Source organism: Catharus ustulatus, chromosome 17 (genome assembly GCF_009819885.2).
Source record: "Catharus ustulatus isolate bCatUst1 chromosome 17, bCatUst1.pri.v2, whole genome shotgun sequence".
Classification (NCBI taxonomy): domain Eukaryota; kingdom Metazoa; phylum Chordata; class Aves; order Passeriformes; family Turdidae; genus Catharus; species Catharus ustulatus.
This window is the reverse complement of record NC_046237.1, coordinates 904,315-929,974: the sequence shown is the minus strand read 5'-3', so window position 1 is coordinate 929,974 and position 25,660 is coordinate 904,315. Positions and strand designations below refer to the sequence as shown.

Genomic DNA, 25,660 nt, shown 5'->3' with positions numbered 1-25,660 from the left:
CTGGGCTGCTCCTGGCCAAGCTGGCTGAAGAAAGTAATAGCAGTGCTGGGCTTTTCCTGGCCAAGCTGGCTAAAGAAGGTTCTGGCAGTTCTGGCAGTGCTTGGCTCCTCCTGCCAAGCTGGCTAAGGAAGGTAATAGCACTGTTTGGCTCCTCCTGGCCAAGCTGGCTAAAGAAGGTGCTGGCAGTGCTTGGTTCCTCCTGGCCAGGCTGGCTAAAGAAGGTTCTGGCAGTTCTGGCACTGCTGGGCTCCTCCTGCCAAGCTGGCTAAGGAAGGTAATGGCACTGCTTGGTTCCTCCTGGCCAGTCTGGCTAAGGAAGGTGCTGGCAGTGCTTGGTTCCTCCTGGCCAGTCTGGCTAAGGAAGGTGCTGGCAGTGCTGGGCTCCTCCTGCAGCGCTGCTCCCCCGGCTGCTGCCCAAGGTGCAGCTCAGAGCAGGAAACAGCCCAGCCCTCGCACTGACACCGTTTCCATTTTTATTCCCCTTGTGACCGTGTCGTTTTAATCAGAACAGGAAAAGCGTGCTTGACTCCCGTATCTGGGCATGTGCAAACAAACCCGTGTGAAGGATGGCTTATCCTCAGTGCCCTGAAAAGTGCTCTGGGATATCCCAAAATTGAGCAGGCACAGGGTCAGGAGCAGCCTCCAGCTGGATCCAAGCACCGAGTGCAGTCTCTGTTGTAGCTGGGCTCAGCACAGAAAAGAGCAATAAAATCGCAGAGGTTACTAAGGTGCATTTTGGAGGTAGCCAGTGCCTCACTGAGTCTTGTCCAACATGTGAGAGCACTCCAAAACTTTCTGTGCGTTAGAAAAGAATTATTTAAAAATAATCCTGGTATGGGCTTGTGGGGGCTTGTGGAGGGGGCTGAGAGCTCGAGCAGTGCTGTGCTGTCCCAGGCTGGGCATGGGGGGACAGAGGGGGACAGAGGGGACAGAGGGCTGTCCCGGGCTGTCCCGGTTTGTGTCCCGGTCTGTCCCCGGCTGAGAGCGCCGCTCGCTCCCCGCAGTGATGCTGATCGAGGAGCTGCAGTGCCCCGGGCGGCTGAAGACGCTCAAGAGGCTGAAGGGGAAGAGGCTGAGCCGGCTGCAGCCGCTGCCCAGGACGCTGCGGCTGCTGGGGATGCTGCAGCTGGACGAGAACCACCGAGTGAGCAAAGCGGCCACGGCGTGCCTGGCCCGGGCCAGCGGCAGCGGCAACCTCCGGGCTCGGGTGAGAGCGGGGACAGGGACAGGGGACAGCGGGGAATGGGGACAGTGGGGACAGGGGACAGCGGGGAATGGGGGGGGACAGCGGGGAATGGGAATGCTCACCCCCACAGGCTGGGGAGGGTCTGGAACACAAACCTGTGAGTGCTGGAACACAAACCTGTGAGTGCTGGAACACAAACCTGTGAGTGCAGGAACACAAACCTGTGAGTGCTGAACACAAACCTGTGAGTGCAGGAACACAAACCTGTGAGTGCTGGAACACAAACCTGTGAGTGCAGGAACACAAACCTGTGAGTGCTGGAACACAAACCTGTGAGTGCTGGAACACAAACCTGTGAGTGCAGGAACACAAACCTGTGAGTGCTGAACACAAACCTGTGAGTGCAGGAACACAAACCTGTGAGTGCTGGAACACAAACCTGTGAGTGCAGGAACACAAACCCTGTGAGTGCAGGAACACAAACCTGTGAGTGCTGGAACACAAACCTGTGAGTGCAGGAACACAAACCTGTGAGTGCAGGAACACAAACCTGTGAGTGCTGGAACACAAACCTGTGAGTGCAGGAACACAAACCTGTGAGTGCTGAACACAAACCTGTGAGTGCAGGAACACAAACCTGTGAGTGCTGGAACACAAACCTGTGAGTGCAGGAACACAAACCCTGTGAGTGCAGGAACACAAACCTGTGAGTGCTGGAACACAAACCTGTGAGTGCAGGAACACAAACCTGTGAGTGCAGGAACACAAACCTGTGAGTGCTGAACACAAACCTGTGAGTGCAGGAACACAAACCTGTGAGTGCAGGAACACAAACCTGTGAGTGCTGAACACAAACCTGTGAGTGCAGGAACACAAACCTGTGAGTGCTGAACACAAACCTGTGAGTGCAGGAACACAAACCTGTGAGTGCTGAACACAAACCTGTGAGTGCAGGAACACAAACCTGTGAGTGCTGGAACACAAACCTGTGAGGGGCTGGAACACAAACCTGTGAGGGGCTGGAACACAAACCTGTGAGTGCTGAACACAAACCTGTGAGTGCTGGAACACAAACCTGTGAGGGGCTGGAACACAAACCTGTGAGTGCTGAACACAAACCTGTGAGGGGCTGGAACACAAACCTGTGAGGAACTCGGAGCTGGGGTTGTTCATCCCGGAGAAAAGGAGATCAGGGTGACCCCATCACTCTCACAGCTCCTGAACGGTGCCTCTGTCAGCTGGGGTTGGTGTCTCTCCAGGCAGCACTGACAGAACCAGAGGACACAGACTTAAACTGTGCCAAGGGAGATAGAGGTTGGATATTAGGAAAAAGATATTTACAGAAAGGATAATAAAGAACTGGGGTGCTTTGCCCGGGGAGGTGGTGGAGTCACCACCCCTGGATCACCATCACCACTGGGTGCCCTGGGTTACTGAGGTGTTAGGGCTGGGTTGGGTTTGATGATCTTGGAGGTCTCTTCCAACCTGGTGATTCTGTGAATGAGGAGGACACTGGGGACAGTGTGGGGACACCAGGGGGACACCAGGGACAGCAGGGAGTTTCCCCCAGTACCGCTGTGCTCTCCTGGCCTTGTTGCAGCTGGGCAGGAGCCCCTGGGCCCCCGGTGCTCCCCTGCTCCCTCCCTGTGCTTGTTCATGGGGTAAATCGGCTCCTGTCCCTCGTTTTGGGTGCCTGTTGCCCCTCTGACTCTCCCTCTGCTGTGTTTGTGTGCAGGCTGTGCTGTTCTACACCGATGCCCTGTCCCACGGCGAGCCCAGGCTGCAGCAGGCTGCGTGCCTGGCTCTCAAGAACCTCAGGGTGAGCTCCTGGCCCTGCTGTGCCCAGGCTGCCATCAGATGTGTCCGGCTGGCTTCCAGCTGCCAGGGTCCCTGGCACTGGGAAATTCTGTGTGCCACGGCTCCACACTGTCAATGCATTATTGCCAGGGAATGGAGAGGGAGCTCTGGCACCTGGGAGTGTCTGACCTGCCAGGCACAGCACCAGGGTGGGGAACTCGGGATACTCAGTGGGGAAGGGCAGGGTCTGACTCCATAAACGAGCAGCATTTCTGTATCAGTCACTGCTAAACATTTAACTGCAGAAATGTGAATTAAATCAGGGGGTATTTTTAACAATAGCTGATTAAAGTCAGAAAACAAAAGTAATATTTGCATTGCTGTTATAAGAAACAGCACAGATTTAAACCTTCCCAAGAGCCCTAAGCTGTGATAGGTTTGCACACAAATACTGAACCAATGTCTGCAAATTGGTGCTCACACAACAGCAAACCAGGGCCTTAAATTCCATTTATAAAGCACCAGCTGGGATTAACCCTTTCAGTGAAGATCCTTGTTGGGTGATACTGATTTAATAATCCCACAACCCTGACCTGTACCCTGGAACTTTTACACTTTCTGATGCCCTGAAACAGGAGAGAAGCAAACAGAGGTGAGACCATGTCAGGAAATGTAACTGCATCCCAGTATGTTGGGGAAAAGGAAGGTCCTGCTGGAATTTGGGTGTCAGAGATGGGAGTTTGTGTGTCTGTGTTTGCTTTGTAAAAAATGTCCACCAAACTGCTGAAAAGCTGCTGAAGTAAATTCTTCTTTTCTCCAACAGGCTGTGGAGAGCATTGAGCAGGTTGCCCACCTGTGCCAGTCTGAAACAGAGGAAGTCAGGAATGCAGCCAGGGAAACCACACTGTCCTTTGGTAAGGCTTTTGTACAGCTTTAAAATGGTCTGAGAGAATCCTGTGAAATAGTGCAGGACCAGGAGGGGCCTCAAGCTCAGCCTGAACACATCCAGGACAACAGGAGTATCCCATGAACAGCTGCTTCATACCATGAAGATAAACTTTACATCACACATAACAGCCAAGGGCCCCTGATGAAGTTTACAGAACCAAGGAGAACCTGAAGGATTAAGTGCTTTAGGAACCTTTTGAAAAGGTCATAGATAAGGACTGAAGGTTTTATGCTGGTTCATTACTCGTTGCTTCACTGTAATCCAAGTGACAAGTGAGTGACAGTGGAGGGCACCTGATCAAATGCCAGTGCTCCCCATCTGCTCCTGCCCAGTATTTGTGCTTTTCCTGTGGGCCCAACAGCTGGAGAGCTGCCAGAGCATGGCCAGGTCATGCAGGAACCATTCCCTGTTCTGTTCTTCAAACCCCACTCTGAGCCAGGCTTAGCTCTGGGGATCTCCAGCCTTGCCCCACAGGAACTCTCAGGCTCAATGCATGCCAGGTTTTCCAGCTGTGGTACTCATGGAAATCCCTGCAGGACTCCTGACTTTCCATGGGTTTGGAAGACTCTTCCCTGAGGGATGTGTTTGTCACTGCTGAGTCCTCCCTCCCAAGCAGGGCTGTGGCAGGAGTGTCCCTCAGGCTGTTCCTGTCCCTCAGCAGGGGCTGTTTTCTCTCTCCACAGGGGAACGGGGCCGACAAGCCTTCGAGAAGATGGACAGGATCTGCTGTGAGCTGAGAGAAACAGCTCAGGAGGCTGAGATTGAAATCACAGTGTTTTAGCACAGGCATGTGAGGAGCTGGATCCCACACGGGTACCTGAGGGTTTGGCTTTGTCTGGTGTCCTTCTGTTCTGTCCCTGCTGCCTCCTGCCCAGGACAGGCTTTTCCCAAAGGGAATCTTTGTCATCTCCATGATGCAGCCTGGAATGTGTTTTCTGTCTCTAGGCACATGATGAAATGCCAAGTGCTGGACAAATGCAAACTGGGATCTCTCCAAGTCTTAACTGGATTTTAAATCTCCATCTTGCTGGAATTAGCTGTCCCTGCTCCAACTCTGTCCAATATGATCTATTTTCCTAGGAAGTGATTTATTAATCAGGCATTCTCCAAGGACAGAAATGATCATCTCCCAGTCCATCAACTGCCCTGTCAGGAGAACAAATCCTTGGTGGTTTCCTTTGCTTGGGCAATTTATCTGCAGAAGGAAGACCTGGTGCTCTCCAAGTTGTTGGTGATTGCTGCAGGCTCTGCAGAGCTGTGTGCTCAGCAGCAGGGCTGCAGGGGATTTGCCATGTGCAGGTCTGACTGAGGCAGGGACAGGTTGGCTTTTTAAAATTCTGAATTTAGTGACAGACCAAGACTTCTCCTCCTGCTCCACTCTGGCTGGGCTGATCCCCAGCCCTGCCTGCAGGGTGCCCTGGGAGCAGCCTGGCTTCAGGTGCAATACTTGAAAGGGTTGGGCTTGTGTGTACATATTTATATATATATATATATATATATACACATAAAACTTTTCTATTTGGTATTTATTTGTTGGATTTCATACTGTTTTCTAAAATTGTAATAAACCATTTGAGACAAGTTCCTGGGAGTGTTTCCTGCTGCTGTGCTTGCAGCCCTGGGGGCAGGTAGGAGGCACTAAAAAAACCCCAAAGGACATGGCCCTCATCTGCCCTGTCCTGTTCCTCTTTGGTGAACTCTCTCCTCCAGTGAAGGTTTCTTTAAAAACATAAACCAAAGGTAAGTACTGGCATTCAAACAGCAGCATGTGCAGGCTGCAGCTGCAAACAGGGTCAGCACCAGCTCCTGCAGAAACAACCAGGGTGTGCCTGAGTTGCTGCACCTCTTACCCTCAGAATATAATTGTGCAATTAAAGACCAGAATGGGAATTGGAGGTGCAGGCAGAGATGGGGATCCTCCACTCTGAACTGGAGCTCTGCCTCCACAAGTCCTTACAGTAACATTTAAATCCCTTTACAAACCCAGCCCCAGCCCTTGTGTGCACGTGGGTCAAGCAGGAGCTCATGGATCCAGCCCAGAAGCAAGAACACATTCAAGTGAGTTCTTTAAAAAAAGAGTTTTATTGTTACAACTAAAATGAGAACTGAAAACTTGTATGGGAGATTGAAAAACTGTACAGTTGTACTCTAACCTGGGAGGCCCAGCAGCGGCTTACACAAAAGACAAGATACCTGAAACTGTATTATACCAAAACATTCAGCTTTTTTGTCGAGTTTTTACATTTTTTTTTATAAAAGTTTATTCTATGGCAATCTGTAAAAAAGAAAGACCTGATGAGTAAATATTTGCTTAAGGCAGATAGCAGAGCAGCTCACTAACTTTCTAACAAGTCTAACATGGATGTTTGTCCATTTCCAAGAACAGGTTACCCAACACCCCACTGTGCTACGGTATATACACCCCCCAACTACCACAGACAGTACAGGACAGCAAACAAAATGGGCACAGCTCAGGCTTGCCAGCCCTGCCCACACCTCCCTGGGCTCTGGGCACAGCCACTGTGGCCCAGGCAGGGTCAGAGCCTGGAACACAGGAAAGAAACAGGCACGAAGAGGATGCTCAAAGCTCTTCTGTCATCTGCAGGATGGGCAGAATCATTTCTAAGTGAGTAACTCTGTGTTCAGAGGAAGGATCCTGTGCCTTCCTGCCACACCTAGGATTTCAGATGCTCCCTCTTGGGGAGGGGGCCAGAGGTGGGTTGGGTTTGTTTCTTTGCCCAGGTGTCCCAGAGGCAGGGGAGGTGGGGAAGGGCTGCCTGAGCTCTCTGGAATGTCTGTACTACACTCACTCAGCTGAAAGGAACATGCACCACCGGCACACGGAGCACACTGGACCCCACGGGAAGTCATGCCAAGGATTAGGCGAGTACATGGGCTCTGATAAACACCAATCAGTGCAGTGCTGAACAGAGACACTCAGCAGCACCCTCTGAACCACAGCCACTAAGGATCAGGTCATGCAAATATCATTTGGGCACATCAGGAAGCAGGAATATAAGTTCTGTCACCTTTCAAGCACGTGGTGTTTCATTGGGACACCGCAGACTTCACATGCACTTTAATACACAGGGGTACAAATGGTGCCTCAGGGCAGGTCCTGCCCAGCTGCAGAGAACAGTGGGGACAAAGCAATCACAGAATGTATCTTAAATACACAGATGAGCCATTATATATTACCATTTTTCTATACTCATTTTTTTCCTGTTTCCAATAATATAACTAAATATTGACTGATTACAACATTCCTCCTTTCAAGTACTGGTCCGACCAACAGTCTCACAGGTAAAGGACTGATTCCCAGTACTACCTGAGGATTTATTATTGAACTCTTGAAAAGCCCTTGATGCAAGCTTAACAAAACACAAAATAGAAGGAACTCCCACCCCCACCCACCCCTTCACCTACTCACCCACTGAAGGAAGAGCTACACCTACAGCCAGCTTGGCAAAATAAATACAGAGTGGAGGGCTCCCCTGGGCTCCTCCACAGCGAGGGCTGCACTGAGGGTGGTTAAGTGCTATAAATCCAGAAAGACTTTAGAAATAAAACAAATCAGTAACACTGCTGCAGATCAGCTGTCATGGGGCAGTTCAATCATTACAGCTCCCAGGAGTGAGTTTGCTCCTGTCCTCTGCACCATGACACAAGCAAAGAAATCTTTGCTATTGTTGTAGAAACTGTTAATAATTTGGTATTTCCCCAAGGAACAGCACTGGGAGCTTGGTGCAATGCTGCCTTCCAGTGCCAGCCCTCCCCATGCACCCCACCCCAGGGGCTGAGCAGAGCCAGGGCTGCATCTCTGCTTTCAACAAAGCAGCAACACCAATGCTGCCAGCAGCAGCCAAGGGGTTTGTCCAGAGCCCAGCACAGCTCCTGCTCCTGCTCCTGCCTCAGGAAAGCTGCTCTGGGTGCCCCCAACACCTCCCTGCTCAGGAAGCCACGCTGGGCTGTGGGAGCAGCTGCAGAGTGAAACTGCATTTTACATTCCAAATGCTGAGGTTTAAGGACTGGTCCTTCCATGGGCCAAGGCACGGCCCCACTGCTGGTGGACATGGTTTGGTTGAATTTCCCTTCCTGTGTCTCTCCCTCCCCTTGACCTCTCCCAGAATATAAAAGTAAAAACAGCTTTAGAAAGGATGGTGCAATGTAAAGAGGCATATGTGCAAGTAGAGTGCAACAAAAGTCAATGAGGAGATACACTTAGTAAAGAAAAAAAAAAAGGAAAAAAAATCAAAGAGCTGGATGTGTTGGGATACCCTGAGCAAATGCAGAAGCCTGGTTCTATCAACACAAATAAAACAATCAGCTCTTTAAGAACAGTTATGCCAAGATTAAATATATCAATACCACAGGCACTGCCCACAACTCAGTCTTTAAAGATGAAGCAAGTTCAAAAAAAAGACAAAAAACAAACCAAAAACCAACCACAAACACACCTCCCCTTCCAAAAGTTTACATTCTTCAGGTATGTGGGTTTCTTTTTCTTTTTTTGGGAACTTGTCAATGTAAGTCATGTATTTGGTTACAACACTTGGAGAGTACAAGCAAGTTTCACTTGTGCCTAGTTTTTCTGAAACAAAAGAAAATGAACTGGCTTTTTAAAAAAGGCTAAAAACAACAATGTGTTGTAATTCTATTATTTAGTTTAAAAAAAAAAAAAAAAAGAAAACAAAAAAGGAAAACAGACTATTTGGCATTTTCTCTGCTTACTCCTGAATATTTCAAGGCCCTGAGATTACAATATTATGTTCTTGGGACCACAGGGCTGGATAAAACCCTAGTGCATCGATTCTCTCATTAAGCCCTACCCAAAGTTCTGGCCTTTCCCCCTAAATCTACCTGCTGTGAGCCAAGGCTGCCCTGCCTCGAGCGGCTCCGAGGAGCACGAGCCGGGAGCGGCGCTCGCGCGGCGCCCGCGGCCGCTGGTCAGTGGAAACACACCCTGTAGCAGAGATAAGCTCCTGCTGTGAGGAAGGTGAACATGCAGATATTCACTAGGAAGGGCTTCCAGGTGGCCACCACGCTCTCATCCTCCTCCTCCGAGCTCTCCTTGCCGGGCTCGTCCTTGCGGGGCGAGAGCCGCGCGTTCTCACCCACAGTTCTCCTCCGCGCTTCAGTGTCGTGACTAGTGCTGGGGACAGAGGGAGGCACAGCGTGAGTGCTCCAGGCCATGAGGAGACAAGGGCAGGGAGTACCACAGAGCTGGGACCCTCCTGGAGCTGCAGCAGCCACCAAACACAGCCAGTCTCCCGTTAGGACACACCTGGCTGTTCAACAGCGGTTTACAAGAGCTTGGGAGGATTCTGTGCCCTTCACAGAACAAGATTTAGCCAGCACCTGTTTTCACTGCTCACCACAAATCTGCACCAAGACAGGCAGTGAAGGAACCCAGCTCACACCCACAGCAGGTCAGGGGAACACCAAAGCTCTACACTCAGGCAGCTGCCCAGAAAGCCAGAAAGGGAGGGAATGTGGCTGCTCCTTCAGCCCCAGCTCCCAAAGAGCAGCTCCAGGTGGGGCTGAGCTGTGCCCCTGTGCCCCTCCCTGCCTGTGGCTCTGTGCCCAGCCCCAGCTCTGGGGCAGGAGTTCTTTACCTGTCTGTGCTTGGGGGCACAGCTGGCCGGGCTCTGCCATCTGGAGCTGTCTCCTCCACGCTGCTGCCTGAGCTCCTGATCTCCTCCTGCCCCGCCTGCTGCCTGGGCAGGAACTCGGGGTGCTCGTGCATCCTCCCGTTGTGCATCTCCGAGGTTCTCTTGGGGGGCCTGGGCGGTGGGGGGGTGTGTTCAGGGGGTGGCTCCAGGTCTTCATTGGACAGCTCTTTCCACTGCTCCTGCAGGGAAGGACAAGCCTTGTTCAGCTTTTCTCTTTTACACAAGCTACTCTAACTTTAAACTTTACCATGGCAGAATCTTTATACTCTACCTTAAAGTGGCTCTTCATCTGCATTGAAAAGAGAAGGAAGAAAAACCAGACACAAGAACTCCAAGGCCAAGTTACATCCACTACACAAAACATATTGGCCATAAAAGAAAAAAATCCAATCTACTTCTAAAAAACTTAAGCAGCACTAAACAGAATCTATTTTGCTAGAGTTCTGCTTACCATAAAAAAACCTGATGAATTTAATCATGACACTTGAACTTCAGGCACATTAGAAAACTTGCACTGTCTGAAATGCCAGGGGAGGCTGATGCAGCAGCTCCACCCCAGCCACAGTGCAGGAAAGCACAGGAGGCACCTGCTACATAACAGGGACTTTAGGAAGGAAATAAAATACAGCACTTCAGGTTGTGACAGATTGGAAAGCACTGTACCTAAAAACCCCATAATATAAACATGATGTACTGAGGCTGAAGCAAGCACCAAATTTGAAGCTTCTTTCCATCCTGTTCCTCCCACCCACGTGCTGCAGCTCCCTGCCAGGAGCACTCACTTGCACTGAAGCATCTCCCATGATGAATTTTGCCCCTTCAATAACAGCTAGGTAGGAGAAGCGGAGCTGATCTGCAGTCTGGATGAGCCCCATCCTGTATTTCCTCATTTCCAGGAGAACCTGCTTGACATCCACGGAAGAAGGATCTTTCCGTTTGTCCATCTGCAGACAAAAATGTGAAATGTTTTCAGCTCTGCTGAGGTTCACTGCAGTGACTCATTCTGTGGTAGGGCCTTCACACCACGCTTCACATTACAGAATGAACAAACTGACACACAGCAGCTCGGTACTGAGTCTCCAAAAAAACAGAGGGGAAACACTGAGCCTCAAAAACGCTGCTTTCCCTGAAGGCAAAGCCATGAACCACTGAACACTGGAGACTTCTGTTCCCCAGACCCACAACAGCCACGTAGGAACGAGCCCAGCCTTGGAGCACGCTCCCAAAACAGCGGAGTAAAACAACAGTGAGCCCAGAGAAGCTTGCCCAGCCCCGTGAGGCTGCCCTGTGCAGCAGAGCCCTGAGCAGCAGCAGAGCCCAGACCCAGCAGAGCCCTGAGCAGCAGGAGAGCCCTTATCAGCAGCAGAGCCCTGACCAGCAGAGCCCTGAGCAGCAGAGCCCTGACCAGCGGAGCCCTGACCAGCGGAGCCCTGACCAGCAGCAGAGCCCTGAGCAGCAGAGCCCTGAACAGCAGAGCCCTGAACAGCAGAGCTCTGACCCAGCAGCAGAGCCCTGAGCAGCAGCAGAGCCCTGACCCAGTAGCAGAGCCCTTACCAGCCCTGACCCAGCAGAGCCCTGAGCAGCAGCATAACCCTGACCCAGCAGAGCCCTTACCAGGAGCAGAGCCCTCACCAGCAGAGCCCCGAACAGCAGAGCCCTCACCAGCAGAGCCCTCACCAGCAAAGCCCTTACCAGCAGAACCCTTACCACCAGCAGAACCCTTACCAGCAGCAGAACCCTGACCAGCAGCAGAGCCCTCACCAGCAGAAGAACCCTGACCCAGCAGAGCCCTGACCCAGCAGAGCCCTTACCAGCACAACCCTGAGCAGCAGAGCCCTGACCAGCAGCAGAGCCCTTACCAGCAGCAGGCAGGTGTCCACCAGGCAGAAGGTGCCCGAGCGGCCGATGCCGGCGCTGCAGTGCACCACGACCGGGCCGTGCGCGGGGCTGAGCGAGCCCGACTCCCGCACCTTGAACAGGAAATTCAGGAACGACGCCGGCGACTCCGGCACCCCAAAGTCGGGCCACGTGGTGTAGTGAAAGTGCAGAATCTCCCGAGTTTCCTGTGTCTGCAAAAACAGCGTTTGGGAACTCTCTGAGTCTGGGTGCACTGGTCAGAGGGACTGGGAACAGAGGAGTGCAGTTCCAAGGACAAAGTTTCATCAATCTGGGGGAGATTTTAAAGCTGCACAGCCAAGAAATGAATTACAGGCAGTGGTGTCTTGTTGTGAAGGTCTCCACGGGGAACAAAGGGAATTGGGTAAATAAATTTACTTATTTAGTTTAGTTATTTCAGTATAGTTTTTATGTCACTCTGGGCATGGCCGAGACATGAAAATCCCTGGAGAGTCCCCAGGTATGTCTCATAAACATCCAAGAGTTTCATTTCCACCACATCCCATGCAGAATCATCAAATCCAGGACAATTCATGACCACCAATTTCAAGTTGGTGAGGGGATGAATTTCACCCCAAGGAGAACAGGGACTGGCACTGGATGAGATCTGGTACTCACGGTCAGGTTTTCCAATTCCAGCTGTCGTACTGTGTAGTAGGATTTTATATCTTCAGATATTAATGTTAGTTTCAAGTTTGTATCTTCAAAAAACATTTCTTTATCCTCCTTCCGTGGCCAGTACTGTGCACACTTCACCTAAACCAAGCAGGAGACACACAAATGTCATTACCCACTCCTGACTGAATTGCAATTTTCCTATTAAGGTCTCCCAGAGAGATGGGCTCTGCAGAGACTGCTGCATGCCAGGGACTAGCATGAGCCAACCAAACAGGAAAGCAGCACATTTTGAAGTGTGCAGGGAAAATCTGGAACTAAAATACTCAGTAGCAGCATGAAAAGCAAAGTCTGCACCCAAGCTCCTGCCAATGAAATGTGGGGATCCTGTGCCTGGAGAATTGGGCTCCTCCTGCTGCCCCTGAGCCATTCCTGTGCCCTGGGACTGGGGTCACCACCTGACCCTTCCCTCTGAGGTCTGAACATGGCCAGGCCTCTTTTGATAAAGGGCAAACAATGTGGAATAACAATGCTAAACCAGCAGCAGGCTCAAGACTAAGATGATTTCTGACAGCATTTTAATAAATAGAAAACCCCCTCAGCATTTTCTTCATAGGTAGACTAACAGTGGTTTTGCTCAAACTAATTCTAGTTTATTCTGAAAATACATCCTCTTGTTCATCAGGGTGTAGAATGCAGTTGTAATTCTCTGCACTTTTTGCCTGGATTTGTATTAATGTTATAGCAATTGCCTTTGTGTCTAATTTCTCCACAAACGTGTCTGCAAACAATATTTTGTTGGGCTCCACTCTAAGTCTCCCACTGCTGTTTGCTGAGGAGTATAAGCACTGCCCTGAGGGATCAGAGTAATTTGTTTTGTTCAAAACTACAGCAGTGCAGAGAGGGAGCAGGAATGGTTGGAAAGGAAGAAACTATTGAAAAATATGGTTACTGAATCTCTTTTGAAGATTAAATTTCACTTGTAGTACAAAACCCAGCAAAAGACTGAAAAATCCAGACTGCAAAACACAGCTCATTGCCCAAGAATTTTCCTGATTATTGGGAATGTTTTCCTGATGATGCAAAAGCATGTACCACCCAGTTATCACTGGTGGATACCCAACACTCTCACTGCCCTCCTCCAGAATGTCTTTATACATTATTACCCTTTATCCTTACAACAGTGACACTGGAGGGGACAGTGTGTGATCAGAGCTCAGTGTGTGATGGAAACTTGGGGTGCCAGAGAGCCCTGAGAGGTGCAGTCTGTGAGCTGAGAAGAACCCCAGACCCCCTGGTTAGCAGCAGAGATTTCCATCTGTGTGGAGTCGTGTTTGGTTTTATTTCAGCTCAATTCACCAGAAATTAGCACCTACAATTACAAACCAATGATTTTCTGACTGCAGTAAGATCAGTTCACCAGGTATTCAACTCCAGGCACAATTTCTTAGATAAAACAACTTGCAGTCACCCCATCCCATTGTTTGGGCTGGTTTCACTTGGGTATTTTACTACAGAAAACCATAAATTGCTGAACACACAGAACTGGGGCAGTACTCACGGATCCCTTTTCCATCACTCTGTTCAACATGACAACACCACGGCTTTTCTGTTCCCAAACCATCTCCCAAAAGTGACCACAAGTATTTGGCAAAGGTCCCTGCAGAGACAGAATCCCCAGAAATAAGCATCATTTTCTGTAAATGTCAGTGCATTCTTCCCCAGCAGCAGTCCCTGCACAAGGCAATAGATTTAAACAAGCAACAAGCAACTTCTCATTTAAAACTGTAAAAAAATGCAGTGAGACAGCTTTAAGTTCCACGTTGTGAATTTACCCATGAAAGCATGGTTAATGCTTTCCCCCCATACATAAGAGGAAGAGACACAGTCTCATGGGTGAGAACAGAACTGGGAGTGAAAGATGCTGCATTTTCTTAGGAAAGGTGTACAGAGGTCATGGGGAAACAAACCCCAGTGACTAAAAGCAGAAATAACATCTGTGTCAAACTACCCTCATCCTTATTCATGATACTTGAAAATTACTTGACTAAATGATAGCATCCAAAAGACTGAAAAGATTCAAAATCAGTAACAAATTAAATGGCTTTCCAGAATCTTCACAGATTTGCTTTGGGACTGAATGAAATTGTGACTCCTTTTAAAGACAATCCATTCCCAAAGCAGATTTCCTTATGACCTCCTATTCCTGCTATGTTCCTTTGCTATTTTCTACTCTAAAGCTATTGCTCTGAAGTTTGGGGTTGATGCACTCCTGTGCAGATCCTCAGAAAGAATGACTGGATTTAAATAAAGCCATTACATTTGGATCAGGACAGTAACCAGGGTCAGCTGCACTATTTTTATTTGAATATTCCACACAGAGTTCACCCCTGTGATCAACCCCCCCGTCCTCAGTAAGGGCAACTGCTCTGACACTGCTCTGCCCATTTCTTCCTGAGAAGATTTATCTTTATTCTTTAGAAACAGGAAGGAAGAGCTGTCACTTGAAAATATTAATCCCAGTTCACCTTTATCTAAAGTGTGGGAGGAAGGGGTAAAAAAAATAAGCCAAGATTAGAGATCAGGACAGTTTCCAGGGAAGTGAACACTTGGACAAGTGAAGCCTGGCACAGTTGCTGGCTCTCAGAATGACACAACAGGGTATGTGGGTACTTTAAAATTTGTTATACAGATAGGTGTGGAATTAGATTCAGAGAAAAGCAGTGACTTTTATACACACACAGATGTTTGTATGCACTTAAGTAGCTTTACAATAAAGAAAACAAACAGAAAAGCCATGAAACACAACTCCAGCACTGTAAGATTTTTATTATCCACTGCCAGCAATTACCTGGGTGAGGATGTAGCTCCTTTGGGCCTCTTCCATTTTTATCAAGCTAGCATTGATATAGTCATTGTCACCTTGGTTTAGCTTAATCCGACTGTGGTCAACTGCAGCACAAGGAGAAAACACTGGTTAAAACACGGGTTAATTGACACAATTACCGTGGCCTCACACCTTGTATGAGACTCTGAACATGAGCACAGCACAGTGCACACCCTGAGCAGAGGCTGGGGTCATCCCTGAGCTGTGCTGAGGGATGCAGAGCTCAGCCCCAGGGCAGAGCAGTGGGCACAGCTCACAGCTCACACACTGCACCAGTGAGGAGTTTATCTGAAATGGAATAATCCCCACTGCAATCTGCAAACCAGATCACACTGACCTCTTTATACACTTATCAAGTTGCTGGTTTTAAATAAATCTAATTGCACAACTGCTTATCTTTTCAGCTTAAATATTCAAATACAGCTTGTTCAAGGTTGTTAAAGGTTTGTCTAAACATATACTGGGCAAACAGGACAGAGACCTTTTACTCTTACTGACACTTAGCTACTGTTCCCATCCCAACCATGTTTTCATGTACAGAAAAAATTATCAAAATTCAAGAAATACAGCAAATGGAAATTATTTGCTCTTTTGTTAGTCACTTGCTTGACTTGGGACTAAAGAAACCAAACCATCAACTAAAAAATCTCAATACACACAAGGGTTCCCACATTTTGCAAGAAAGCAAACAGACTGGGAACAGGATTATCTGAAGGCAAGAAGGAATTTGCTACTCACAACCTCAAATATTAGAACTGCTTAGTAAAGCAAATTATGTGCAACATTTCTGTTCTGGTCAACTGCCCCAAAAGCTTCAGCAGCTTTTAAGGACCAAGGCAGAAGTTCTGTGCCACAGAGCAGCACTCTGGGCTGGGACAGCAGCTGGACATCTGGAATGGGACAGCAGCTGGACATCTGGAATGGGACAGCAGCTGAACCAGCTGGACATCTACCCTGGGACAGCAGCTGGACATCTGGAATGGGACAGCAGCTGGACATCTGGAATGGGACAGCAACTGGACATCTACCCTGGGACAGGGCCTGCTGTGCTCGGGGTGCTGCACCCTGAGGGGACACATGGCCCAGGACTGGCACTGTCCTGTGCTGCTCAGACACCTCCTGGGAGCTCCCTGCAGTGCCACATCCATTGCATATTATTTCTGACCAGATCCATTACATATTATTTCTGACCAGACCCATATTATTTTTTGTAAGATCCATGGAGCATCATTTCTGAGCCTGTGACTGCAGCCCTGGATGCCAGGTGTGGGCAGTGGCAGTGGGACTGTCCCTGTCCCTGGGATGACCTGAGGAGAGCCAGGCTCAGAGATGATGTCCCCCAGCTCAGAGGACACAGCCATTTCAAAAACCCAGCTCTGGCCTGGGAGCATCACCTCTGCTCCTTCTCTGCCCCCTGCCATGAGCTTGGCTGCATTTCTGGCAGAGCTCTCCCAGCTCCCACAAAGGGCCCTGCTGCCACCTGGGCTGCCTGGCAGGAGGCTGTGCCAGGTGAGAGCTGCACAGAAACCACCCCTGCAACTTCAGAAATGCTACTTCAGCCACCATTCTTCTCTAGCAGAACTCAAAGGTAAAGCAAGTTTCTTCAGATTTCTGCCCTCAAATACAGATTCTGTGCTGCTCTAGTATAACCTATGGATGTAAAAGCATCCTGTGACACCAATCTCACTAATAAATAAATATAATAACAAAGTGAGTTGTCTTGGATGTTTATCCACCTAACAGAATCTTGTCCTTACAAAGAACATTTAGCTGTGAGAAGTTATTAGAGGTCAACAGTCTTCCAAACAATGGAAAAGAAAGTGTACTTACAGGGGCTGACATCTCTGTACCTATTTCTATTTTTGTTTCTGGGATGTTTGGCCACTTTACATGGAAAATCACTGGCTTCATGCTTGATGTCCTGAAACAAAAAAACCCAACCTTGTTAGGTATGAATCCATCTAATTTCATACCATCAGCTATTTTAAGACAAATACCCATTTGACTTCACATCTTCATGTGAGGGAACTCTGGACAGACAGCACTTTGGGCCTCAAATTAAGAATCAAGTTTAAATTTCCCAGAACACAACACTAACATTACTTATTAAAATATTATTAGTTTGCATAATAAAGCAGCACAACATTTACCACACATTATGCCTTTCAGCTCCTGAAGGATCAGGGCACTTCCACATGAACTGCTTGAACCCTTGTGTGCAGCACCAGTGAAAATGCCAACCCTGCAGTGAAAACATTCATTGTGACAGAAAAGAACTTGTCTACCCCTCTTGGCACCACACACACACAGTGATTTGTCCAAGACCACTTCCATCATTATCCTGAGTTATCAGCAGATGTCAGTGGGAAGAGTCAGTTGTACCCAATTCATGTTCTCAGCTAAAACAGGTGTAGCATCTCAAACGGATCACCAGGCTTCTTTCAGTCAGGCTTTTTCAGATGCATATAATAGCTGAGCTGAGACAATTTCAGATGTTACAATTAAAATAATTCTGCTGTCCTTGGACATTAGTCCCAATTTGCTGAAGCAGAATTTCACATTGTAAATACGGTGTAAGCACAGCTCTGCATATAAAGAATCAGTGCTCAAGATTTTTGCAAGTGGGCCATCCACTGCAGCACATTACCTGTTTATCTCTTCTGCTGCATTATTCAGGTATGTACCAATTTACCCTGAATGCTGCATGTCAGGAGAAGAGCTCTGATTTACATAAAGCTGCCCAAAATTAGCACAGTATTCCGAAACTGAAATAAGGGCTGACATCAGCTGCCAGCTTTTTATAACTGAACACATGGCTGCCAGTATTTCTGCTTATGAAGAATGCAGTCTGGAGAATATGATCTGGACTGCCACAGTCTAATATCTCAAACATGAGGCAGCTAAAATGGGTGTTTTCAGAAATTTGTCTCTGATACTAGGTTGGTGATTCTACTTTACAGGGATTTATTCTTCTGTATTGACTGTACAGGATTAACAAGAGAAAAAAACCAGGGAAGTAGGAAAAATGGTTTTCTAGATCACTAACCACATTTCCCAAATGTGCTGAAAATCCCTAACACCCCAAACCAACACAACTCCCTCCCACTTAGGATTCATATTATAAAAGCATCAAAATGCAAACCAAACCAAGATCCCTAAGGAATTCTTCTGTAAATACTGGGCTATTTTAGCAGCAGCACTAATACACAGTTTCATTTCACAGCATTTATATTCGAAAAAAACGGTCTCCTCTTTTAAAACTAAATGGATCAAGTGCTTCTTCACAGAAATTCAATTATACAAAGGAACTCTGATACAAAAATATTACACTGAAGCATCCACATGTATGTGCACACACAAAGTACTGCCAGTCCCCAGGAGTTCCACAGATTCAAACATCAAATATTTCAGGAATTGAAAGTGGCAATTTACTGTGCAGGGAATAGAGAGCTGGCTATTACCTCACCAGCAAATATCAGATCTTTTTCAAGATGCCACGGTGCCTAAAGGTACTTGGAGAATAATGGAGTTTTAGGAGATGTTGAACTCCCACAGGCACAGAGAAAATAGAAAGAAAGAAGTTGCTCGTGTGCCTGCAGCAGACTATTTAAAAACAGCAGTGTATTTCTGGAGCATGTTTCAAGAAACAGGAAAAAGCACGGGGTGGGGGTGGGATGGTAACAAAGGAGGGATGGAGATATGGCAACAGCAAATTCGTGTGAAAAGCCAGGCAGCAGCTCCCTGAGTGTGCTGGACAGGGTGAAACACAAAATCCTGGGCAGCCTGGATGTCAGACAGGGCACACTCAGCAACAAGGGAGCAAAGTGCTTGGGAGCTTTGGTTGGGCTTTTTTCGGATACAGAAGTTGCTAGAACATCTAAAGTGACCAAAGAAAGTTTCTCATCCAAGGTCACTTCCCTGGAAACGCAATTGCTTTCCTCAGAGAAAACGGCTGGAGAGGAACAAGGCAGTGCCCCCAGAGCTGTGTCAGGGGTTTGAGCTTGTCCAACACTGCAGGTCCTGGTCACTGGAGCCACAGCACCACTGGCACCACTTCACTGCTGTCAGGGTGGCTGCAGAACACGTCCACAACAGCACCACAGCTGCAGAAAGCAGACTCACCCACAGCATGGAATTATGGTGCTCTGAGGAACATGAAGCCAGCGATGTCACGAGAACTGAAGGGAGTGGATGAAGGCAGGGAGTTACAAAACACCTTCTTGAATCACACCCAGTCACCCAGCACAGATCCTGCCTGTCAAAAAGGAAGCTCGACATTTCATCTCAAAGGTCGCGCAACATTAAACTTTAAAGAGGAAGGGCTAGAACTGAAGTCAGTTTTCCAGAGTCAAATGCTTTGGGTTTGGAGCATGAGTCACTTCATGCCACTCACCTCCTGGTTTTGAGCCCTGTCCCCCAACACTTCAGGGTGGAAAGGGGAAGTCCTGCTGGAGCCCTGCTCTTCTCAAGGGAAGTTCCTGCAGCCCTGGGCACAGCAGCACATTGGGCTTCACCTTCCCCATCCTGCTCAGACACCAGCAGGAGATTCAGGAAGAGAAGATGCGCCTCAGAATCTTCAAGTAAATCTTGTGTAAGACCACAGGAAGAGGTGGCCACGCCAACAGCCACTCAAGCACTGTGCAGATTTGTGTACCAGTGTTTAGAACAGAAACTGAAGGTGCAGGCTCAGCTCCAGCAGGCACTCCTGGAAGCCTTGCAGCAGGGCTCAGTTTGATCACACTGTTTAATGGCTCCATAAACCCTGGAGCAGCTCAGACTCACAGATAACAATTCACTGTCATTTTAGCAGCTCTGCTCCTACGGGAAGCAGCAAATGCCAAGTTCTTACCAGGGGCTACAGAATTGCTGCTAATCCATCTACTGAGGCACTCACACTAAGGAGAGAAGTCACAAAAATTACATAGAGACTTATACAGAAAAGTAATCTTAGCTTAAAAAACAGGTTTCCTCTTAAAGCTGCTACTGAAAAATATGATGACACATGATGCTGCTGGAAAAGGTGGAAGAGTAAAAAGTCCCAACACAGTCAAGTGGAAGGTGCTCATTCCCAAGATGTCACTCCAGGCTGGTTTCAGAATGGAAACATCCCTACATCCAATGAGGCTGCAAAGACCTGGAGAGAAGAGCACAAGAAAAGCAGCAAGGACCAAGAGATCCACAACAAACACCCCTTCACACAAATGGGAAAAGGTCTTGAGATTCAGCATGGGAGAGAGCAAGCTGAGGCCCTGAACTCCCCAGCTAAAGAACTTCATGAAGATGTAAAGCACTGCTCATGTAACCCACTCTGACAAGGAAGATTTGATTTCTTATCCTACATTAAGCTTCACATCAGGATATTTGGGCAAGAACAAGAAATGAGGATGTAACTTGCAGGTAAGAGGAAGGTCATCTAAAGATCAGATAAATGAACAGACAGTTGCATTACACAACATAAATCATAACAAGCAGCTAAGTGAAATAAATGTGGATTTTAATACCCTTTAAAAACATTTTATCTGGTGTCCTAGTTTTGCTTTCAACCAAGATATGGTAGTATTGATTTGCTTACTAATCTCCCTCAAAAAAAAAAAGAAACCAGTTGCCTGCTATGTCAAGCTTCTCCCTGAGGTCGAGCAGCACAGAGAGGAAAGGACAGGCTTGTTTAAAGTTCAACACCACTATAACAGGAGGTTAAAATAAACAAATAAATAAGAAATCACACACTTGCAACACAATTTCCTAGAAAGCCCCCTGCTAATTCAGCAGTGCCCGGGCACTCGGAGCAAGCAGTGGCACAGAGGGTTGGTGACACCAGGCAGCTGCTGGGAGCACGGAAATAACCCCCCAGGAGAATGTAAACTGGCCATGAGTGCCCTATTAAATCATATCAACACGTGGCAAAGTGGGCTCATTTTTCCCAGGCCCGTATTTATCACAGCCAGCAGGTATTACAGATTGTCTCTCACCACTGAGCAGCTCCAGCATGTCTCAGTGCAGAGAGGCTTCTTCAGCAAAGCCTCAGCCCTGCATTTATCCCTCTTTATCAGGGAATAATGCACACTGTGAATGCTCAGGCCACACCTGCACCTCACAGTGGCTGTCAGGGCTTGGCTGCACCTCCAGAAGGGACAAAGCCACAGACTTGTGTCACTTCCAAACTTTACCAATGCATTTATTTTGCATGCTCCCAGAGGGAAAGCACTGCTGTCAACAAACCACAGCAATACTGCACAATTCAGATTCCTTCAGTGCCATCTGCAATGGGCAAAAACTGATTTTTCAGTTCTGGTTCTTTTGAATGTTGCAGCAGAGACAAGGAAATTAAAGAGCTAAACTTCAGTATCAGGTTAAAGAATTACATGAGACTTCTCAAATTTCAGTAAGTTCAAAATATAGTTTGTCCTTGAAATTTATGACCCATAACAGAAGAAGTTCAGAGCTGCTGGCAGGAACACTCTACTTCTGCTGTTTTGTAGCCATGTACTCACTGCCAAAACAGGAAACAACTGAATGGAGCATCAGAGTAAGAAAACAACCCAAGTTCCCTTCTTCTTCTTCACATCCATCCCTATTTTTCCTCCCAGATAGTCAATCAGCTCCAGAAGTGCATCTTGGACATTATTGGAAGGATAGAGACATCTGAGAATGTGAAATGGCTTTTTTCTTGACAGCTGTTGTGCAAAGCAAAGCTTTGCGATCTGTATCATCAAACAAAGCCAGTGCCAGGAAATAAACCACACTCTCATTAAAGTGTCAAGAGGTTCTAACTCAGTTGCTCTTCTTCTGTAAGAAAAATAACCACCAAGATGAGATCCAGATCTTGGTTTGCCCAAACATTAGGGGTCTCTACATAGAGAATTTTGGTTTAACCTCATCTCAAACAGGCTGGGGCATCCCACAGACCAGATAGCCACACAACTCCTAAAGGAATTCAGTCTGCATAGCAAATCCAGACCTTAATTTGTTTGCAGTATGGGTTTTGTGTGAGTTTAAAAATGTATCATTGCTGGCCTGTAGGGTATTCCAGGCTCCACAGACTGACAACTGTGGTTATAAACAGTCCTGCTTTCCTAGTTACCTAATATTTTCATTCTGACATCTCACAAGCTGTCTAAGAGCATTATAGCTTTTACAGAGTTATCACCACCAAAAAAAACATGAACAAAACCCAAGGCTTTGGAGGCTTCAGAGGAGAAAAAGAGACAAGAACCCTGCAAATGCTAGAATGTAAAGGAGGGATGAGAAACATTTCTCACACCTTTCCACGTGCTGCACAACCAAGGTAATTCCTAGAACTCAGACAAGCTGAAAATTTATGGTTCAAATTGGAAACAAAAGGACAAGAAATGCCCTCCACTGCAGATAGTTTAGAGTTTCTCAAGGGGATCTCTGGCTTCATGAAACAGGAACCATGGAATAATTTACCATGGAAATTTTATCTATACTCAGAGTCCTCTACTCTCAGAGATACTGTGCTGATAACCTCAGTTCATGTTAGGAAAGCAAGACTCTGCTATCTCCCCCAAATCTTGCATAATCTGTTATCACCATTCCCCCAAGTCTTGCACAATCCATTACCACCATGTAATCTTACAATAAATGAATGGAATTGATTAATAAGTAAATCAGATAATCAAATGTAAGTCTTGCTTCCTCACCAGGTAACACATTCGAGGTCTTAACAGATAAAAGCTGAACAGTTCCTTACAGATTCTTTCCCTTTTCTCCTATTTTTGATCCCAGTGTCTCCCCAAGACTCGACTCTGGACACATCCTGCTCTTTTATCCAGCTGGGCATGGTGGCACACTGCTCACTGAAAAAATACAAATGTGCAGAATATCTGGCATTACCTACAGCTGAGGGGGAATCTGAAAGGCCACTGCAGAACTAGGGGCTGTACCAGCAGGGAAGGACATTGTCACCTTCTGCCTGAAGAGGTTCCAGGCCTTGTTTAGTGCAGGATCTCCTGTCACAGCTGGTGGCCCTAAATTGGCTGGAAGATCATTAACACTCCTCTAATGAGCTGTGCCAGCAGCACTGCCATGAGCAGAGCACAGACACACAGCAGGCTCCGTGGGCTCCATCAGTAACAGCACAAGTGAGTTTGAAAGCAACCAGCCCTAAGGATCTGAGCTCCACTCTCCCCAGCCAGCCCTGATGAAGTTTTTTAAAAGGAGCCTTCACTTCAGATGAAGACATGCACTCCACATGCGCTGAGCCACAACCGAAACTCCTCTGTGGTGTTTGTGTCCTTTCACCTTTTCCTGGAAAGTGTGTTGACTAAAAGCCAAACAAACAGCACAGCACTTTAGCTGCTTAACAGACAAACACTGCAGTCATTTCACTCAGGACAAATATTTTAAAGAAACAAAATAAGATTGCAAATGTTCGATTTATTTTTCAAAAAAGAAATGCCAACGTTCGTGTAGTTGTCTCATCAGCAGTTTAAACTCACACAGCTGCAGAACTGCCACAGCATTATTTTTAATCCTTTTGGAGATTACATGAGTTTAACACATCTAGGTTACCAATTGGTATCTCAAAAATGCTGGTGACAATAACAGATAATCAGACAAGTCCAGTATTCCCCATCCACAGTCACATCTGCTCATCTGTGACGTGCACATTTCACTAAAACACCAGAACAGTCAAAGAAAAAAAGCCAGTTTGCAATTCCCAAGTGACATTAACCTTGTGGGGATCATTTCCAACCCAAGGTTCCCTGTGTGAGAGCTCCTTGCCTGGCACCCACCATGCCCAGAGAAAACCAAACCCAGCTGAGCACAGCAGGGGTGGCCAGAGCAGCTGCATCCCCACAACCCTCCTGCTGTGCTGTGAGGTGACCATGGAAGCCAAACAGAGCTGCCAAGCAGAGGGTGATGCCCCAGAGCTGCCATGACCCACCCTCACCTCCCCTCCCCAGCACTGAGCCCACTGCTGAGCCCCAGGAAAAAGGGAAAGGAAGGGAAAGGACAGATGATCCCAAAGCACTCCCAAAATACCAGCACACCCTCCTGGGAACACAACTCATTAGCTTTCCTTCTGTCCCAAACTGAGACTAATCAGGGGTTGTGACTCCCCCAGGGACAGGACAGGACCTACAAATGCACCTGAGCAGTACCTGTGGTGTGGCTAAAACTTCCAGGTGTTACAGTCATCATCCCTCCTAAACCCATCACTTTTGCTTATCCAGCAGAGATAAATTATTTGTCAAGCTTTGGGATGTTCTGTAGTTCTAATCCTCAAGGCAATCCTAACAGGTCAGAAAAAGAGAAGTTTTTAAATGGTCTCCTAGTGGTGACATTGGTGTTTTTTCCAGTTTGATTTTATACCCATACATTTAGCACCAGGACAATTCCCTGGAAAGCATGTGATTCCCTGAATAAGATCACAAGGATTTTTAACCCTGGATTTCTCACATTTCTCAGCCTGTCCTGCAGCACTGCTTCTGTCACAGACAATGAGGAGGTTCCAGCAGAGGAAAACAGACACCTCTCCTGAAAAGTGACTGCATTAAAGGGGTTACCAGTAATGAACACCAAAGTTTACATTACTACTTGAAAACAGGAAATAATCTGACCTCAGAAATTCTGGTGGGTGCTCAAAATAAGTATTACAAACTTGTCTACACACAGACAATGCGAGAGCAAAAAACTTCACCGAAGTCAGAGAGGCCTTACAGAAGCACATGTGCCTGAAAACAGAAAATCTGAGTTGTCAAAGAGCTCCACACTTCCCATATTTACTTATCAAGCTCTTTACAAATTCAACAACTTGACTTGGCACCTTAGAACACCTCCCAAAACCACAGGACACGCAGTGAGTAACAGCGGAAGAGGAGACTTTGTACACTCCAAGATTTATCATCAATTCCTTTTTGTTATGCTGTTAACACACCATCAGCATTTGCTGCAAAGGGAAAACATGAGCTGGCTGTGAGAACGTGCACACACATAATACACTGCTCATCAGAGACTCAGAGCTACAAAAATATACTTCTAGGGTTTACAAAGCAAAATACCACACATTTTTTCACATCACTGCTATTGTCCTTTGAATACTCGAATGTCAAGTTTGTTGTTGTCATCATTACATTCCAAAATAAACATCTCTGTCTTCTTGGACTGCTGAAAGGGCTTCAGTGAGAATGAGACCCTGTTCTAGAGCAGGGTTTTGATGTGCACTGTCTGTTCCACCAGTCACTGGTGTCCCCCAGGACAGACCCCAGGCTGGAGACACCTCTGGGGCTGTAAGGGACAGTGCTGCTGTCCAAGAGGATCAGTCTGAGCTGGGATGCTCCAGCCCCTCGTTTCTAACTGAGGAGATGCTCAGCACCATCCCAGGACCCAGCCCTGGCAGCTGTGCTGGGACAGCTCTGCAGCTCTCAGAGTTCATTGCTCTGGGCAGATTTTCAGGCTCCTGTAGGAATGCTTTTTCTTCCCAGGCTCCTGGAGGCAAGGGGAGAAAGCTTTACGTGAGCCCATCATGAGCACTGTGGAAAACAGAACCGGCCCTGGAAGGGAGCACAGCTCAGAGCCCTGGGAATCCTGCATTCCTCTGGCACTTCTGCTGAGAAACTCCTTAAAATACAAAAGCACTTCTAGATTAACTCTCAGTGGCACATTTCCTGTGATGACACAAAGCCAGAAACAAA

At 47.5% G+C, this 25,660-nt stretch overlaps 2 protein-coding genes across 2 annotated transcripts in view; one reads left to right on the top strand and one right to left on the bottom strand.

Moving 5' to 3' along the window:
* Window positions 1-5,458, top strand: part of RIPOR3 (RIPOR family member 3) — a 46,906-nt gene extending 41,448 nt beyond the window's left edge. Inside the window, exons 19-22 of the mRNA XM_033075380.2 lie at window positions 1,005-1,207; window positions 2,922-3,005; window positions 3,807-3,897; window positions 4,616-5,458. Coding sequence (XP_032931271.1) covers window positions 1,005-1,207; window positions 2,922-3,005; window positions 3,807-3,897; window positions 4,616-4,713 — 476 coding nt within the window. The 3' untranslated portion in view covers window positions 4,714-5,458. The remainder of the gene's footprint in view (window positions 1-1,004; window positions 1,208-2,921; window positions 3,006-3,806; window positions 3,898-4,615) is intronic.
* Window positions 5,459-7,846: 2,388 nt separating this feature from the next.
* PTPN1 (protein tyrosine phosphatase non-receptor type 1) overlaps window positions 7,847-25,660 on the bottom strand; it is a 30,575-nt gene continuing 12,761 nt past the window's right edge. The window contains exons 2-9 of the mRNA XM_033075104.1: window positions 16,833-16,923; window positions 14,967-15,067; window positions 13,677-13,775; window positions 12,119-12,256; window positions 11,464-11,673; window positions 10,387-10,548; window positions 9,548-9,783; window positions 7,847-9,084 (exon numbers count right to left, since the gene is read on the bottom strand). Coding sequence (XP_032930995.1) covers window positions 8,880-9,084; window positions 9,548-9,783; window positions 10,387-10,548; window positions 11,464-11,673; window positions 12,119-12,256; window positions 13,677-13,775; window positions 14,967-15,067; window positions 16,833-16,923 — 1,242 coding nt within the window. The 3' untranslated portion in view covers window positions 7,847-8,879. The remainder of the gene's footprint in view (window positions 9,085-9,547; window positions 9,784-10,386; window positions 10,549-11,463; window positions 11,674-12,118; window positions 12,257-13,676; window positions 13,776-14,966; window positions 15,068-16,832; window positions 16,924-25,660) is intronic.